Source organism: Oncorhynchus tshawytscha, linkage group LG02 (assembly GCF_018296145.1).
Source record: "Oncorhynchus tshawytscha isolate Ot180627B linkage group LG02, Otsh_v2.0, whole genome shotgun sequence".
Taxonomy (NCBI): domain Eukaryota; kingdom Metazoa; phylum Chordata; class Actinopteri; order Salmoniformes; family Salmonidae; genus Oncorhynchus; species Oncorhynchus tshawytscha.
This window is the reverse complement of record NC_056430.1, coordinates 8,966,516-8,984,653: the sequence shown is the minus strand read 5'-3', so window position 1 is coordinate 8,984,653 and position 18,138 is coordinate 8,966,516. Positions and strand designations below refer to the sequence as shown.

Below are 18,138 nucleotides of genomic sequence, written 5' to 3'. Positions count from 1 at the left end.
GAGGACAGAGGGAGAGAGGGAGAAAGGAGAGAGGGAGACAGAGGACAGAGGGAGAGAGGGAGAGAGGGAGACAGAGGACAGAGGGAGAGAGGGAGAGAGGGAGACAGAGACAGAGGACAGAGGGAGGGAGGGAGGGAGACAGAGGAGAGAGGGAGAGAGGGAGACAGAGACAGAGGAGAGAGGGAGAGAGGGAGACAGAGAAGAGAGGGAGAGAGGGAGACAGAGACAGGGGAGAGAGGGAGGGAGGGAGACAGAGAGAGGAGAGAGGGAGAGAGGGAGACAGAGACAGAGGACAGAGGGAGAGAGGTAGAGAGGGAGACAGAGACAGAGGAGAGGTTGTCTTGTATACTCACAGCTGATCCTTTAGATCCTCCAATACCATCAGTACCAGGGTTACCCTGTAGGGAAGGACAGAGGAAGAACATCTTTTCACATGGCCATATCTTATAGTATAATAGTTAAGGTCATAGTTCAATCAGGAAAATCCCTAGTCATGTGACTTGGTACACTAACACACAGGTTTATGGGGACACTCATGGGGACTGTTTAGGGACACTTATGTGGGGACACTGTTTTACAGGGACACTGTTTTATGGGGCTACTTTTTTGTGGTGCCACTTTTTATGGGGACACTGTTTTGTGGGGACACTTTTTATGGGGACACTTTTTATGGGGACACTTTTTATGGGGACACTCACAGATGCGCCGGCGGGTCCGGGAGATCCAGGGGTTCCTGACTCTCCACGGGGTCCCTGAGCGCCCTCAGGTCCACGAGCACCGGTGGGGCCAGCTTCTCCCTGGAGAGAGACAATCAATCAATAATACAACACTTCAATCAATCAATCAAACAAACAACCAATCGATCAATTAATCTATAAATTATTCAATAATCCAGTAAATTATTAAATCAATCAATCACACAAACAACAAATCAATCAATTAATCTATAATCAATAATCCAATCAGTCAGTCAGTCATTAGCATCATTGCAGTAAAGAGTCTCTTTGAGCAAATTGACGATTCTGTTTGATTGGTTATGGATTTGCACGTTGTCAAATAAACAAAGTTTATTCAAGTTTACAAATCTGGTCAAAACTTAAGTCAGAAGTGTTTAATCTTAATTGAAAAACCAAGTAGGTCATTTCCATATAAGGACTGGATAAAGTCTCGGTATGAAGAGTAAAAGTGTTACAGCAACATTGGTTGCATTTGAATAAACAGAAGAAACTCTACTTTTGTCAAAATGAAATGAAAATGAAAAATGAAATGAACTTTAGCTTTCATATAAAAGTTATATTATGAGGGGAAAGTGCAGTAGCCACGTTTTTAATGGTTTACAGATTGGTCTGACAAAACAGAACGAGGACATTTATCCTGACTAAATATTGTCAGACAAGGCTTCGACCAATCATAGCGCAGCGTAGCGTAGTGAGGTCACAGCCTTTGGGAAACTGGGTGAATAAATGAATGAAATTCCTAACTGTTGTTACCATGGTGTTTTGACTTAGTAGGATGACATAATATAAGTGGTATGTGTACAAGCGGTGGTGGAGAGATTGGTATTTTTGGCACGGGATGTCGTCCATAATGTTTGTTTTCGTTTTTTTAGGGAGGGGTTCAGCTTTATTATTGCAGATAGATGGTGGTTCAATCAATGTAACTGTCTGCATCATTTCCAATCCCCCCCATAGTTTAGATATTTCATATGCATTCATATATATATATATATATACATTTAAAAAATATATATTTTCCTTTATTATTTTCCCCTAACCCTGCCACCCCACCCCTCCCCTAACCCTGCCACCCCACCCCTCCCCTAACCCTGCCACCCCTCCCCTAACCCTGCCACCCCTCCCCTAACCCTACCACCCCTCCCCTAACCCTGCCACCCCTCCCCTAACCCTGCAACCCCTCCCGTAACCCTGCCACCCCACCCCTCCCCTAACCCTACCACCCCTCCCCTAACCCTGCCACCCCTCCCCTAACCCTGCAACCCCTCCCGTAACCCTGCCCCCTCCCCTAACCCTGCCACCCCTCCCCTAACCCTGCCACCCCTCCCCCTAACCCTGTCACCCCTCCCCTAACCCTACCACCCCTCCCCTAACCTTGCCACCCCTCCCCTAACCCTACCACCCCTCCCCTAACCCTGTCACCCCTCCCCTAACCCTACCACCCCTCCCCTAACCTTGCCACCCCTCCCCTAACCCTGCCAGCCCTCCCCTAACCCTGTCACCCCTCCCCTAACCCTACCACCCCTCCCTAAACTTGCCACCCCTCCCCTAACCCTGCCAGCCCTCCCCTAACCCTGTCACCCCTCCCCTAACCCTACAACCCCTCCCCTAACCCTGCCACCCCCTCCCCTAACACTGTCACCCCTCCCCTAACCCTACCACACCTCCCCTAACCCTACCACCCCTCCCCTAACCCTGCCCCCCTCACTTAACCCTACCACCCCTCCCTAACCCTGCCCCCCTCACTTAACCCTACCACCCCTCCCCTAACCCTGCCCCCCTCACTTAACCCTACCACCCCTCCCCTAACCCTACCACCCCTCCCCTAACCCTGCCCCCTCACTTAACCCTACCACCCCTCCCCTAACCCTGCCCCCTCACTTAACCCTACCACCCCTCCCCTAACCCTACCACCCCTCCCCTAACCCTGCCCCCTCCTTAACCCTACCACCCCTCCCCTAACCCTACCACCCCTCCCTAACCCTGCCCCCCCCTCACTTAACCCTACCACCCCTCCCCTAACCCTGCCACCCCACCCTTCCCCTAACCCTGCCACCCTCCCTAACCCTACCACCCCTCCCCTAACCCTACCACCCCTCCCTAACCCTGCCACCCCTCCCCTAACCCTGCAACCCCTCCCTAACCCTACCACCCCTCCCCTAACCCTGCCCCCTCCCCTAACCCTACCACCCCTCCCCTAACCCTGCCCCCTCACTTAACCCTGCCCCCTCACTTAACCCTACCACCCCTCCCTAACCCTGCCCCCCTCACTTAACCCTACCACCCCTCCCCTAACCCTACCACCCCTCCCCTAACCCCCCCCCCTCACTTAACCCTACCACCCCTCCCCTAACCCTGCCCCCTCACTTAACCCTACCACCCCTCCCTAACCCTACCACCCCTCCCCTAACCCTGCCCCCCCTTAACCCTACCACCCCTCCCCTAACCCTACCACCCCTCCCCTAACCCTGCCCCCCTCACTTAACCCTACCACCCCTCCCCTAACCCTGCCCCCCTCACTTAACCCTACCACCCCTCCCCTAACCCTGCCCCCTCACTTAACCCTACCACCCCTCCCCTAACCCTGCCCCCCTCACTTAACCCTGCCACCCCTCCCTAACCCTACCACCCCTCCCCTAACCCTGCCACCCCTCCCCTAATGGGGGTAAAGTAATGGACAACAACACTTAGGCTTCTACTTCCTGTTTATACATACTATATACATTTTACAGACACAGTATATTTGAGTCCTTCAGCTCCCCTCAACCCCTCCCTCCCCTCCCCTCAACCCCTCCCCTCCCCTCCCCTCCCCTAACCCTACCCCCCTCACTTAACCCTACCACCCTCCCCTCCCCTAACCCTACAACCCCTCACCTCCCTCCCTAACCCTACAACCCCTCCCTCCCCTCCCCTAACCCCTCAACCCCTCCCCTCCCCTCCCCTAACCCTACAACCCCTCCCCTCCCCTAACCCCTCAACCCCTCCCCTCCCCTAACCCTACAACCCCTCCCCTAACCCTACAACCCCTCCCTCCCCTAACCCTACAACCCCTCCCCTAACCCTACAACCCCCCCCTCCCCTAACCCTACAACCCCCTCCCTCCCCTAACCCTACAACCCCTCCCCTAACCCTACAACCCCTCCCCTCCCCCTAACCCTACAACCCTCCCCTCCCCTAACCCTACAACCCCTCCCTCCCCTAACCCTACAACCCCTCCCCTAACCCTACAACCCCTCCCCTAACCCTACAACCCCCCCTCCCCTAACCCTACAACCCCTCCCCTAACCCTACAACCCCTCCCCTCCCCTAACCCTACAACCCCTCCCTCCCTAACCCTACAACCCCTCCCCTCCCTAACCCTACAACCCCTCCCTCCCTAACCCTACAACCCCTCCCCTAACCCTACAACCCCTCCCTCCCCTCCCTAACCCTACAACCCCTCCCCCTCCCCTAACCCTACAACCCCTCCCCTCCCTAACCCTACAACCCCTCCCCTAACCCTACCCCCCCTCCCCTCCCCTCCCCTAACCCTACAACCCCTCCCCCTCCCCTAACCCTACAACCCCTCCCCTCCCCTAACCCTACAACCCCTCCCCTCCCTAACCCTACAACCCCTCCCCTCCCTCCCCTCCCTAACCCTACAACCCCTCCCCTCCCCTAACCCTACAACCCCTCCCCTCCCCTCCCCTAACCCTACAACCCCTCCCCTAACCCTACCACCCCCTCCCTCCCCTCCCCTAACCCTACAACCCCTCCCCTAACCCTACAACCCCTCCTCCCCTAACCCTACAACCCCTCCCCTCCCCCCTAACCCTACAACCCCTCCCCTCCCCTCCCCTAACCCTACAACCCCTCCCCTCTGTCTCTGAAGACCATCCCTTTTATTTTCTATTTGACATATATTTTTTAACTGTGCTGTTTAACAACATTTTTGAACATGTATACATTTTAAGGACAAAGTATATTGTACATATTTTACATGAGTTTTTCTTGTTGTTATTAGTCCCACCCTTCAGTAGTCCATGATGTTTCTGTCCCTGCCTGTCTAGGAGAGCCATGGGCTGGCTGTACATGGGCACGCCCCTCCCCTAACCCTACCACCCCTCCCCTAACTGTACATGGGCACGCCCCTCCCTAACCCTACCACCCCTCCCCTAACTGTACATGGGCACGCCCCTCCCCTAACCCTACCACCCCTCCCTAACTGTACATGGGCACGCCCCTCCCTAACCCTACCACCCCTCCCCTAACTGTACATGGGCACGCCCCTCCCTAACCCTACCACCCCTCCCCTAACTGTACATGGGCACGCCCCTCCCCTAACCCTACCACCCCTCCCCTAACTGTACATGGGCACGCCCCTCCCCTAACCCTACCACCCCTCCCTAACTGTACATGGGCACGCCCCTCCCTAACCCTACCACCCCTCCCTAACTGTACATGGGCACGCCCCTCCCTAACCCTACCACCCCTCCCCTAACTGTACATGGGCACGCCCCTCCCCTAACCCTACCACCCCTCCCCTAACTGTACATGGGCACGCCCCTCCCTAACCCTACCACCCCTCCCCTAACCCTACCACCCCTCCCTAACCCTACCACCCCTCCCCTAACCCTACCACCCCTCCCCTAACCCTGCCCCCTCCCTAACTGTACATGGGCACGCCCCTCCCTAACCCTACCACCCCTCCCTAACCCTACCACCCCTCCCCTAACCCTACCACCCCTCCCCTAACCCTACCACCCCCCCTAACCCTACCACCCCTCCCCTAACCCTACCACCCCTCCCCTAACCCTACCACCCCTCCCCTAACCCTACCACCCCTCCCCTAACTGTACATGGGCACGCCCCTCCCTAACCCTACCACCCCTCCCCTAACCCTACCACCCCTCCCTAACCCTACCACCCCTCCCTAACCCTACCACCCCTCCCCTAACCCTACCACCCCTCCCCTAACCCTACCACCCCTCCCCTAACCCTACCACCCCTCCCCTAACTCTACCACCCCTCCCCTAACCCTACCACCCCTCCCCTAACTGTACATGGGCACGCCCCTCCCCTAACCCTACACCCCTCCCCTAACCCTACCACCCCTCCCCTAACCCTACCACCCCACCCCTAACCCTACACCCCTCCCCTAACTGTACATGGGCACGCCCCTCCCCTAACCCTGCCACCCCTCCCCTAACCCTACCACCCCTCCCCTAACCCTACCACCCCTCCCCTAACCCTACCACCCCTCCCCTAACTGTACATGGGCACGCCCCTCCCCCTAACTGTACATGGGCACGCCCCTCCCCTAACCCTACCACCCCTCCCCTAACTGCACATGGGCACGCCCCTCCCCTAACCCTACCACCCCTCCCCTAACTGTACATGGGCACGATGATGCACACACACACACACACACACACACACAAACACACACAAACACACAGAGAAACACACACACACACACTACATGTCAAATGCTTTCAAAATGTATGTAAATTGTTATGTCTTCTGTCTGTAACGTCCTATTCATGATGTTCCCCAGTAAGACGAGTGTCTTCTAATGGGGATCCTAATATTCATGATGTTCCCCAGTAAGACGAGTGTCTTCTAATGGGGATCCTAATATTCATGATGTTCCCCAGTAAGACGAGTGTCTTCTAATGGGGATCCTAATATTCATGATGTTCCCCAGTAAGACGAGTGTCTTCTAATGGGGATCCTAATATTCATGATGTTCCCCAGTAAGACGAGTGTCTTCTAATGGGGATCCTAATATTCATGATGTTCCCCAGTAAGACGAGTGTCTTCTAATGGGGATCCTAATATTCATGATGTTCCCCAGTAAGACGAGTGTCTTCTAATGGGGATCCTAATATTCATGATGTTCCCCAGTAAGACGAGTGTCTTCTAATGGGGATCCTAATATTCATGATGTTCCCCAGTAAGACGAGTGTCTTCTAATGGGGATCCTAATATTCATGATGTTCCCCAGTAAGACGAGTGTCTTCTAATGGGGATCCTAATATTCATGATGTTCCCCAGTAAGACGAGTGTCTTCTAATGGGGATCCTAATATTCATGATGTTCCCCAGTAAGACGAGTGTCTTCTAATGGGGATCCTAATATTCATGATGTTCCCCAGTAAGACGAGTGTCTTCTAATGGGGATCCTAATATTCATGATGTTCCCCAGTAAGACGAGCGTCTTCTAATGGGGATCCTAATATTCATGATGGTCCTGATGTTCCCCAGTAAGACGAGCGTCTTCTAATGGGGATCCTAATATTCATGATGTTCCCCAGTAAGACGAGTGTCTTCTAATGGGGATCCTAATATTCATGATGTTCCCCAGTAAGACGAGTGTCTTCTAATGGGGATCCTAATATTCATGATGTTCCCCAGTAAGACGAGTGTCTTCTAATGGGGATCCTAATATTCATGATGTTCCCCAGTAAGACGAGTGTCTTCTAATGGGGATCCTAATATTCATGATGTTCCCCAGTAAGACGAGTGTCTTCTAATGGGGATCCTAATATTCATGATGTTCCCCAGTAAGACGAGTGTCTTCTAATGGGGATCCTAATATTCATGATGTTCCCCAGTAAGACGAGTGTCTTCTAATGGGGATCCTAATATTCATGATGTTCCCCAGTAAGACGAGTGTCTTCTAATGGGGATCCTAATATTCATGATGTTCCCAGTAAGACGAGTGTCTTCTAATGGGGATCCTAATATTCATGATGTTCCCCAGTAAGACGAGTGTCTTCTAATGGGGATCCTAATATTCATGATGTTCCCCAGTAAGACGAGTGTCTTCTAATGGGGATCCTAATATTCATGATGTTCCCCAGTAAGACGAGTGTCTTCTAATGGGGATCCTAATATTCATGATGTTCCCCAGTAAGACGAGTGTCTTCTAATGGGGATCCTAATATTCATGATGTTCCCCAGTAAGACGAGTGTCTTCTAATGGGGATCCTAATATTCATGATGTTCCCCAGTAAGACGTTCCCCAGTGTCTTCTAATGGGGATCCTAATATTCATGATGTTCCCCAGTAAGACGAGTGTCTTCTAATGGGGATCCTAATATTCATGATGTTCCCCAGTAAGACGAGTGTCTTCTAATGGGGATCCTAATATTCATGATGTTCCCCAGTAAGACGAGTGTCTTCTAATGGGGATCCTAATATTCATGATGTTCCCCAGTAAGACGAGTGTCTTCTAATGGGGATCCTAATATTCATGATGTTCCCCAGTAAGACGAGTGTCTTCTAATGGGGATCCTAATATTCATGATGTTCCCCAGTAAGACGAGCGTCTTCTAATGGGGATCCTAATATTCATGATGGTCCTGATGTTCCCCAGTAAGACGAGCGTCTTCTAATGGGGATCCTAATATTCATGATGTTCCCCAGTAAGACGAGTGTCTTCTAATGGGGATCCTAATATTCATGATGTTCCCCAGTAAGACGAGTGTCTTCTAATGGGGATCCTAATATTCATGATGTTCCCCAGTAAGACGAGTGTCTTCTAATGGGGATCTAATATTCATGATGTTCCCCAGTAAGACGAGTGTCTTCTAATGGGGATCCTAATATTCATGATGTTCCCCAGTAAGACGAGTGTCTTCTAATGGGGATCCTAATATTCATGATGTTCCCCAGTAAGACGAGTGTCTTCTAATGGGGATCCTAATATTCATGATGTTCCCCAGTAAGACGAGTGTCTTCTAATGGGGATCCTAATATTCATGATGTTCCCCAGTAAGACGAGTGTCTTCTAATGGGGATCCTAATATTCATGATGTTCCCCAGTAAGACGAGTGTCTTCTAATGGGGATCCTAATATTCATGATGTTCCCCAGTAAGACGAGTGTCTTCTAATGGGGATCCTAATATTCATGATGTTCCCCAGTAAGACGAGTGTCTTCTAATGGGGATCCTAATATTCATGATGTTCCCCAGTAAGACGAGTGTCTTCTAATGGGGATCCTAATATTCATGATGTTCCCCAGTAAGACGAGCGTCTTCTAATGGGGATCCTAATATTCATGATGGTCCTGATGTTCCCCAGTAAGACGAGCGTCTTCTAATGGGGATCCTAATATTCATGATGTTCCCCAGTAAGACGAGTGTCTTCTAATGGGGATCCTAATATTCATGATGTTCCCCAGTAAGACGAGTGTCTTCTAATGGGGATCCTAATATTCATGATGGTCCTGATGTTCCCCAGTAAGACGAGCGTCTTCTAATGGGGATCCTAATATTCATGATGGTCCTGATGTTCCCCAGTAAGACGAGCGTCTTCTAATGGGGATCCTAATATTCATGATGTTCCCCAGTAAGACGAGTGTCTTCTAATGGGGATCCTAATATTCATGATGGTCCTGATGTTCCCCAGTAAGACGAGCGTCTTCTAATGGGGATCCTAATATTCATGATGGTCCTGATGTTCCCCAGTAAGACGAGCGTCTTCTAATGGGGATCCTAATATTCATGATGGTCCTGATGTTCCCCAGTAAGACGAGCGTCTTCTAACGGGGATCCTAATATTCATTATGTTCCCCAGTAAGACGAGCGTCTTCTAACGGGGATCCTAATATTCATGATGTTCCCCAGTAAGACGAGCGTCTTCTAATGGGGATCCTAATATTCATTATGTTCCGGACCCCAGTAAGACGAGCGTCTTCTAATGGGGATCCTAATATTCATGATGTTCCGGACCCCAGTAAGACGAGCTGTCACCATTGGCGTCTTCTAATGGGGATCCTAATATTCATTATGTTCCGGACCCCAGTAAGACGAGCTGTCACCATTGGCGTCTTCTAATGGGGATCCTAATAAATCAAATCAAACAAATGGAGTGTTAATGAATACATGTCTTTGGGTATCCTGAATTTACATTTTTCGCAAGCTGAGGATACATCGTCTCATCCAGCCTTTAATTTAACCAGAAAAGACCCTCGAGGGTTAGAAAACTCTTTTGCGAGGACGACCTGAGTTTTATTAGCAAAGCGCGCAGCAGGAATTAACAGGCACACTTAAACCTGACTGTTTATAGGTTTCTAGAGGTCCACCACGTGGCCAAAAGTATGTGGACACCTGCTCGTCGAACATCTCATTCCAAAATCATCGGCATTTAATATGGAGTTTGTCACCACTTTGCTGCTATAACAGCCTCCATTCTTCTGGGAAGGCTTTCCACTAGATGTTGGAACATTGCTGCTATAACAGCCTCCACTCTTCTGGGAAGGCTTTCCACTAGATGTTGGAACATTGCTGCTATAACAGCCTCCACTCTTCTGGGAAGGCTTTCCACTAGATGTTGGAACATTGCTGCTATAACAGCCTCCATTCTTCTGGGAAGGCTTTCCACTAGATGTTGGAACATTGCTGCTATAACAGCCTCCACTCTTCTAGGAAGGCTTTCCACTAGATGTTGGAACATTGCTGCTATAACAGCCTCCATTCTTCTGGGAAGGCTTTCCACTAGATGTTGGAAAATTGCTGCTATAACAGCCTCCACTCTTCTGGGAAGGCTTTCCACTAGATGTTGGAACATTGCTGCTATAACAGCCTCCACTCTTCTGGGAAGGCTTTCCACTAGATGTTGGAACATTGCTGCTATAACAGCCTCCATTCTTCTGGGAAGGCTTTCCACTAGATGTTGGAAAATTGCTGCTATAACAGCCTCCACTCTTCTGGGAAGGCTTTCCACTAGATGTTGGAACATTGCTGCTATAACAGCCTCCACTCTTCTGGGAAGGCTTTCCACTAGATGTTGGAACATTGCTGCTATAACAGCCTCCACTCTTCTGAGAAGGCTTTCCACTAGATGTTGGAACTTTGCTGTGGGGATTTGCGTCCATTCAGCCACAAGAGTATTAGTGAGGCCGGGCGCTGATGCCACAGAATTTTGTATATATAGTTTACCACACTGTCGTTCGCACATCTGGGTCAAGTTACTGTCTCACACACACACACACACACACACACACACACACACACACACACACACACACACACACACACACACACACACACACACACACACACACACACACACACACACAGTCACACAGTCACACACACACACACACACACAGTCACAAGTGCACACACACACACACACACACACACAGTCACAGTGCACACACACACACACACACACACACACACAGTCACAAGTGCACACACACACACAGTCACAAGTGCACACACACACACACACACACACACACACACACACACACACACACACACACACACACACACACACACACACACACACTCACAAGTGCACACACACACACACACACACACACACAACACACACACACACACACACACACACACACACACAGCCCCCAGATCCTTTGGCATCTATCTCTAGTCACGAAGCAGTTTGTCCAAGGCCTTCTCTTCTCACAGGGGTTTTGGTTTGTAAATATGCTCAGGACAGGGTGTCCTTTATAGAGTTGAGATAGAGTCTCTGTCTCTGGTTATAATGGGGTTAAAGGTCATGAAGTTATTCACATGATTAGGGTTGCAGAGGGAGGGTATATTACTGGAAACTTTCAAGGTTTACTTTTAGAATCTTTCAAGGTTTTTATGTAATTTTTCACAAGATATCTAGTGGCCATTTTGGGTCCTTCAGATTATAACTAGCGCCCTCTGTGTGGTCTTACCAAACATATAATATATTAAATGATGAAATAAGATTTTATTTTGTTAATTTTTTAAAAGCTGTAAAACATTTTTCAAAATATAAACCATCAACTTAGTCGATAAGGTGTTTCATATTTTATCACTTATTTCTTTTACACTCTTTTACAGTTTTTTAGTCACTATGTATTTGTTGTCAATGTTTCGGGGGCAAACTGGTGGCAGTTGAAAAAAAGTTAACCGTTGTAAGAGTTGAAGAGTTCATTTAAAATAATGAATAAATAAAATAATAATGCTTTTTTCATTCATTAGTTTATTTTCTCTTGAACCATATGGTTTGTCTACTATAAACTTCTGGACAATATGGACACAGATATATATTTAAAAAATATATGTATGTGTGAATACATGTTTTTAATGTTATTCAAGTATAAATTACCAAAGTTACAATAGACGGACATACATTTTCTGCTATTTACCAAAATTACTGAAGTTTCCAGTAATTTTGGTAAGCTACCGGTAGCTCTGCAACCCTAGTCCTATAGCTGAATCCTTAAATGATTTCCCTGACTGGGACGGACGACAGATGAAAGTGAAACGAGCAGTACAGCATGGGATCACACACACACACACACACACACACACACACACACACACACACACACACACACACACACACACACACACACACACACACACACACACAAGTTATCGTTCAGAAGGAATGAATCAGTCCCAAGCGGAGAGAGAGAGAGAAAAACAACACACCTCCTGAACCACAAACCTCTCAAATATTCCACCCAGATGAAGGAAAATAGATGTTATTTTTTAGAGCACTTTTCAATGCTGCCTTCTCCGGTTTCACCACTTTCACTATTTTCTCACCTTTTTCTTTCAAATTTTTTCTGAGCTAGAGTTAGAGAAATAGAGAGAGGGAGAGAGGGAGAGAGACAGAGAGAGAGAGAGAGAGAGAGACAGAGAGAGAGAGAGAGAGACAGAGAGAGAGAGAGAGCGAGAGCGAGAGAGAGAGACAGAGAGAGAGAGAGAAGAGAGAGAGAGAGAGAGAGAGAGAGAGAGAGAGAGAGAGAGAGAGAGAGAGAGAGAGAGAGAGACAGAGAGAGAGACAGAGAGAGAGACAGAGAGAGAGAGAGGAAGAGAGTGGGGGAGAGACAGAGAGAGAGAGAGAGAGAGAGAGAGTGGGGGAAGGGTGAAGATCAGTGACATACCTTAGAACCTGGAGAGCCGGGGAAGCCTGGAGCACCAGCAGGACCGACTGGGCCCTATAGAGAGAGAAGTGTGGAGAGAGGGGAGGGGGAGAGGGGAGGGGAGGGAAAGGAAGGGAGGGGGAGAAGAGAGGGAAGAGAAGGGAGTGAGTCAACAGACACTGCTGCCACCTCAAGGTCCTCCAGGTGTATTGTAGTCACATTTCTGATGAAACATTTCGGGCTGGGTTTCCTGGACACAGATTAAACCCAGCGGTAGATTAATAAGCACTTTGAATAAATACTTGAATTGTGTATGCTTTTTAGTCTAGGACTACACAATCTTAAATGATTCGGCAGGGTAGCCTAGTGGTTAGAGCATTGGACTAGTAACTGGAAGGTTGCAAGTTCAAACACCCGACCTGACAAGGTAAAAATCTGTCGTTCTGCCCCTGAACAAGGCAGTGAACCCAGTGTTCCTAGGCCGTCATTGAAAATAAGAATTTGTTCTTAACTGACTTTCCTAGTTAAATCAAGGTTAAATAAAAAAAAAATATATATAATATATATATATATATATATTGAGTTGCCCTCAGAACAGCCTCAATTCATTAAGGTTTAGAAAGAGTTCTACAAAGATGCTGGCCCATGTTGACTCCAATGATTCCCACAGGTGTGTGAAGTTGGCTGGATGTCCTATAGGTGCAGACCATTCTTGAAACCCACAGGAAACTGTTGAGTGTGAAATCCCCAACAGTGTTGCAGTTCTTGACCCAAACCAGTGTGTCTGACACCTACTACCACACCCTGTTGCAGTTCTTGACCCAAACCAGTGTGTCTGGCACCTACTACCACACCCTGTTGCAGTTCTTGACCCAAACCAGTGTGTCTGGCACCTACTACCATACCCTGTTGCAGTTCTTGACCCAAACCAGTGTGTCTGACACCTACTACCATACCCTGTTGCAGTTCTTGACCCAAACCAGTGTGTCTGGTACCTGCTACCCTACCCTGTTGCAGTTCTTGACCCAAACCAGTGTGTCTGGTACCTGCTACCCTACCCTGTTGCAGTTCTTGACACAAACCAGTGTGTCTGGCACCTACTACCACACCCTGTTGCAGTTCTTGACCCAAACCAGTGTGTCTGGCACCTACTACCATACCCTGTTGCAGTTCTTGACCCAAACCAGTGTGTCTGGCACCTACTACCATACCCTGTTGCAGTTCTTGACCCAAACCAGTGTGTCTGACACCTACTACCATACCCTGTTGCAGTTCTTGACCCAAACCAGTGTGTCTGACACCTACTACCACACCCTGTTGCAGTTCTTGACCCAAACCAGTGTGTCTGGTACCTGCTACCCTACCCTGTTGCAGTTCTTGACCCAAACCAGTGTGTCTGGTACCTGCTACCCTACCCTGTTGCAGTTCTTGACACAAACCAGTGTGTCTGGCACCTACTACCACACCCTGTTGCAGTTCTTGACCCAAACCAGTGTGTCTGGCACCTACTATCCTGTTTAAAGACACTTCAATGTTTAGTCTTGTTCATTCACCCTCTGAATGGCACACAGACACAATACATGTCTCAACTGTCTCAAGGGTTAAAAGTCCTTCTTTAACTTGTCTCCTCACATCATCTACACTGATTGAAGTGGATTTAACAAGTGACAATAAGGGATCATAGCTTTCACCTGGATTCACCTGGTCAGTCTATGTCATGGCAAAAGCAGGTGTTCTTAAAGTTTTGTATACTCAGTATATATATATTATATAGTGAAATGAAACAATGAATAAAAGTGTAAGACTTACAGGAGGACCAGCAGGGCCAGACAGACCGTCATTACCACGAGCGCCCTAGACAGAAGAAACAGAAGATACTGTCACCACACAGCAGAGGACCAGCTCAACATATACTCAACATACACGGAGACGTAACGATCCATGTCATGACATGAAATGATCATTCAATAATAATTGTATTCAACAGAGAGCTAGCTATAAGCCAGCTAGAGTTCTCTCTCTGTCTGTGTTTTGACTTTGAGGTTCAGGTCCTTCACTTTCACTTTCCGAATTGTGAGGTCACTACAGTCTGGGTACGGATCTGGGACCGGTATGAGTAGAGACCATGGTCATGTTACACGGTTCTGGGAGCTCTATTTTGAGTTCTGGAATGAGTTCTAAGTAGGAGGTTACAGGCTGAGTTCTAGGGGGAAGTTCTAGAATGAGTTCCAAAGCAGGACGTTACAGGCTGAGTTCTAGGGGGAAGTTCTAGAATGAGTTCTAAGCAGGAGGTTACAGGCTGAGTTCTAGGGGGAAGTTCTAGAATGAGTTCCAAAGCAGGAGGTTACAGGCTGAGTTCTAGGGGGAAGTTCTAGAATGAGTTCTAAGCAGAAGGTTCCAGGCTGAGTTCTAGGGGGGAGTTCTAGAATGAGTTCTAAAGCAGGAGGTTCCAGGCTGAGTTCTAGGCCAGGAGAAGGCACTTACAGCAGAACCAGAGGGTCCGGGACGACCTCTCTCACCGGGCAGACCACGCGGTCCCTTTAGAGAGGGAGAGAGAGAGAGGAGCACAGGTTACAATTAGTAAACAGTAAACAGAATTATCTGTACAGCTGATCAGTAACATATCAGATATTGTATATCGTATGTGTGGCAGATCTACTGAGAGTAGTTCTCAGTCTACAGGAGCTAATCAAAGTGACAGATACAGTACTACGCTACATCACTTCTGTATCTGTACTCACCATTGGTCCTGGAGCGCCATTCTCACCGGGAGCACCAGACTCACCCTACAACAGAACAGAACAGAACAGAGAGAGAGAGAGAGAGAGAGAGAGAGAGAGAGAGAGAGAGAGAGAGGGATGGAGAGAGAGAGACAGAGAGAGACAGAGAGACAGAGAGAGAGAGAGAGAGACAGAGAGAGAGAGGGAGAGAGGGAGAGAGAAACAGCAAAAAGAGAGAAGGTTCAAGAGATGTTTCTGGTACAGAAGGGAAGTTTAGACAGGTTTCCCAACGTAACAAACAAAAAAGAAAGTCAACCAGGAAATGTGTGAGATTAAAATAACGTGAGAGAGATAGAGAATTCTATTGTAGAGTCCCTCCCACCTTAGAACCAGCAGCTCCACCCTCTCCCTTGAGTCCATCCAGACCTGGATAACCCTGGAAAGAGGAGATAAACACAATATCATGAGAGCGGGACTTTGTGACATCGGCTGATGTAAAAATGGCAGTATAAAATACATTCGATTTGATTTGACTGAGAGCCAAGAGTCAAAATCAGTGAAGGATTATTCATAGCATCTTTACTGGCTCGTTGACTGGGCGTTGTTGCAGCAGCAGAACAGAGGAAAACATACAACGACACTAAAATCAGCTAGACAGGAAAGAACACATTTGAAGATGCCGTATTACATATTAAAGCCAGCAGCATACAGTGCCACTGTGCCTCCCACTGCTTGTTTGCCTCTGAGGCTAAGCAGGGTCGCTTCCTGGATGGGAGACCAGATGCTGCTGGAAGTGGTGCCCGACGGCAGGTAGGAGGCACTCTTTCCTCTTACCCCAGGGCAGTGATTGGGGACATTGCCCTGTGTAGGGTGCCGTCTTTCGGATGGGACGTTATACGTGCGTCCTGACTCTCTGTGGTCACTAAAGAGCCCATGTTACTTATCGTAAGAGTAGGGGTGTTAACCCCCGGTGTCCTGGCTAAATTCAGATCGTTGCTGTAAATGAGAATCTGTTCCCAGTCAACTTACATGGTAAAGTAAAAGTATATATTTTGTATTATCATTGCTATGACATAACTATGACATAACTATGACATAACTATGACATAACTCACTCTGTGGCCCTTGATTCCAGGCAGACCGGGGGTTCCTGGGAATCCACGAGCTCCCTGTTGTAGAGAAGAATAGAGAACAACATTAAAAAAAGAGAAGAGAAAGAGAAAGATAGATAGATAAAGGAGAGATGAGAGAGAATTAAATGATTATTCAGTTATTCTCAGGATCTGCTTTCCTGCTCTGGTTTAGAGCCAGGCATATGATGGCCAGAGGGCCAGAGGGCCAGGTCACATCAGGGTTGATTTAGTAGATAACAGCTCTTTCTCTCTTTGTCTTGTCTGACTGAATCATCTTGGAGAGTCTTCCAACTGTACTGTATCTGACTGAATCATCTTGGAGTCTTCTGACTGGACTGTATCTGACTGAATCATCTTGGAGTCTTCTGACTGTACTGTATCTGACTGAATCATCTTGGAGAGTCTTCTGACTGGACTGTATCTGACTGAATCATCTTGGAGAGTCTTCCAACTGTACTGTATCTGACTGAATCATCTTGGAGTCTTCTGACTGGACTGTATCTGACTGAATCATCTTGGAGTCTTCTGACTGTACTGTATCTGACTGAATCATCTTGGAGAGTCTTCTGACTGGACTGTATCTGACTGAATCATCTTGGAGTCTTCTGACTGGACTGTATCTGACTGAATCATCTTGGAGAGTCTTCTGACTGTAGATGGTATGCCTGTTATGTCTGTCAAATACTCTTCTCTTCTTGACTGATCATATTGGGATAGTGTGTGTACAAATGTAATTACTGAGGCAGCATGAATAGGCTGTGAGAAAAACTGTGAGTAGATAAATTAACAGATACATGAAGGGATAAATGAAGAGCTATATTAACAGATGAATTAACCAATAACAGATAAATGTAGGGATAAATGAAGAGCTATAATAACAGATGAATTAACCAATAACAGATAAATGTAGGGATAAATGAAGAGCTATAATAACAGATGAATTAACCAATAACAGATAAATGAAGGGATAAATGAAGAGCTATATTAACAGATGAATTAACCAATAACAGATAAATGTAGGGATAAATGAAGAGCTATAATAACAGATGAATTAACCAATAACAGATAAATGTAGGGATAAATGAAGAGCTATAATAACAGATGAATTAACCAATAACAGATAATAAAGAGATAAATGAAACCATACCTGAGGACCAGAAGGTCCACGTTCACCACCTTTGCCAGGTTTGCCAGCCTCACCCTACAGCAGAGACAGGACGGAAAGGAGAAGAGGGCCAGTAGGCCAGTTAGTTACAATATTCAATGAACAAAAAAAATACAACACATAAATAGTAAAAGATAAAACATTTAAAAAATACAACACATAAATAGTAAAAGATTAAAAAAAAAAAAAAATACTAATAAATAATAATAATAATATATAATTTATATAATTTATATACTATTTATAATAATAAATAGTAAAATAAAAAAAATAAAAAAATGAATGAATCAATAAATAATTATCATATTTAGGTTTTGATGCTAATTAGTTTGAAAATGTAAATTCAGTTAGCAAACAGTGCATCCTGGGTGATAGATGGATACATGACTGCTGGGTCAGCCTGATACCACCTAGTGGCTAAATGGAGGAATTGCATTTCCAATATTAATTTTTAATTTCTTTACCCTCCCTAACTGCATATCTATTTATAACAATTATAATGAAGGATTTACACATAGTAGCC

The 18,138-nt window shown here is 47.4% G+C and overlaps 1 protein-coding gene across 1 annotated transcript in view; it reads right to left on the bottom strand.

Annotated features, from left to right (window-relative positions):
• The window catches only part of LOC112238339 (collagen alpha-1(II) chain-like), a 108,904-nt gene that overhangs the window by 52,652 nt on the left and 38,114 nt on the right, over nt 1-18,138 (bottom strand). The window contains 9 exon segments of the mRNA XM_042329976.1: nt 354-398; nt 699-797; nt 12,619-12,672; nt 14,407-14,451; nt 15,082-15,135; nt 15,339-15,383; nt 15,700-15,753; nt 16,433-16,486; nt 17,598-17,651. Of these exon segments, the coding sequence (XP_042185910.1) occupies nt 354-398; nt 699-797; nt 12,619-12,672; nt 14,407-14,451; nt 15,082-15,135; nt 15,339-15,383; nt 15,700-15,753; nt 16,433-16,486; nt 17,598-17,651 (504 nt within the window).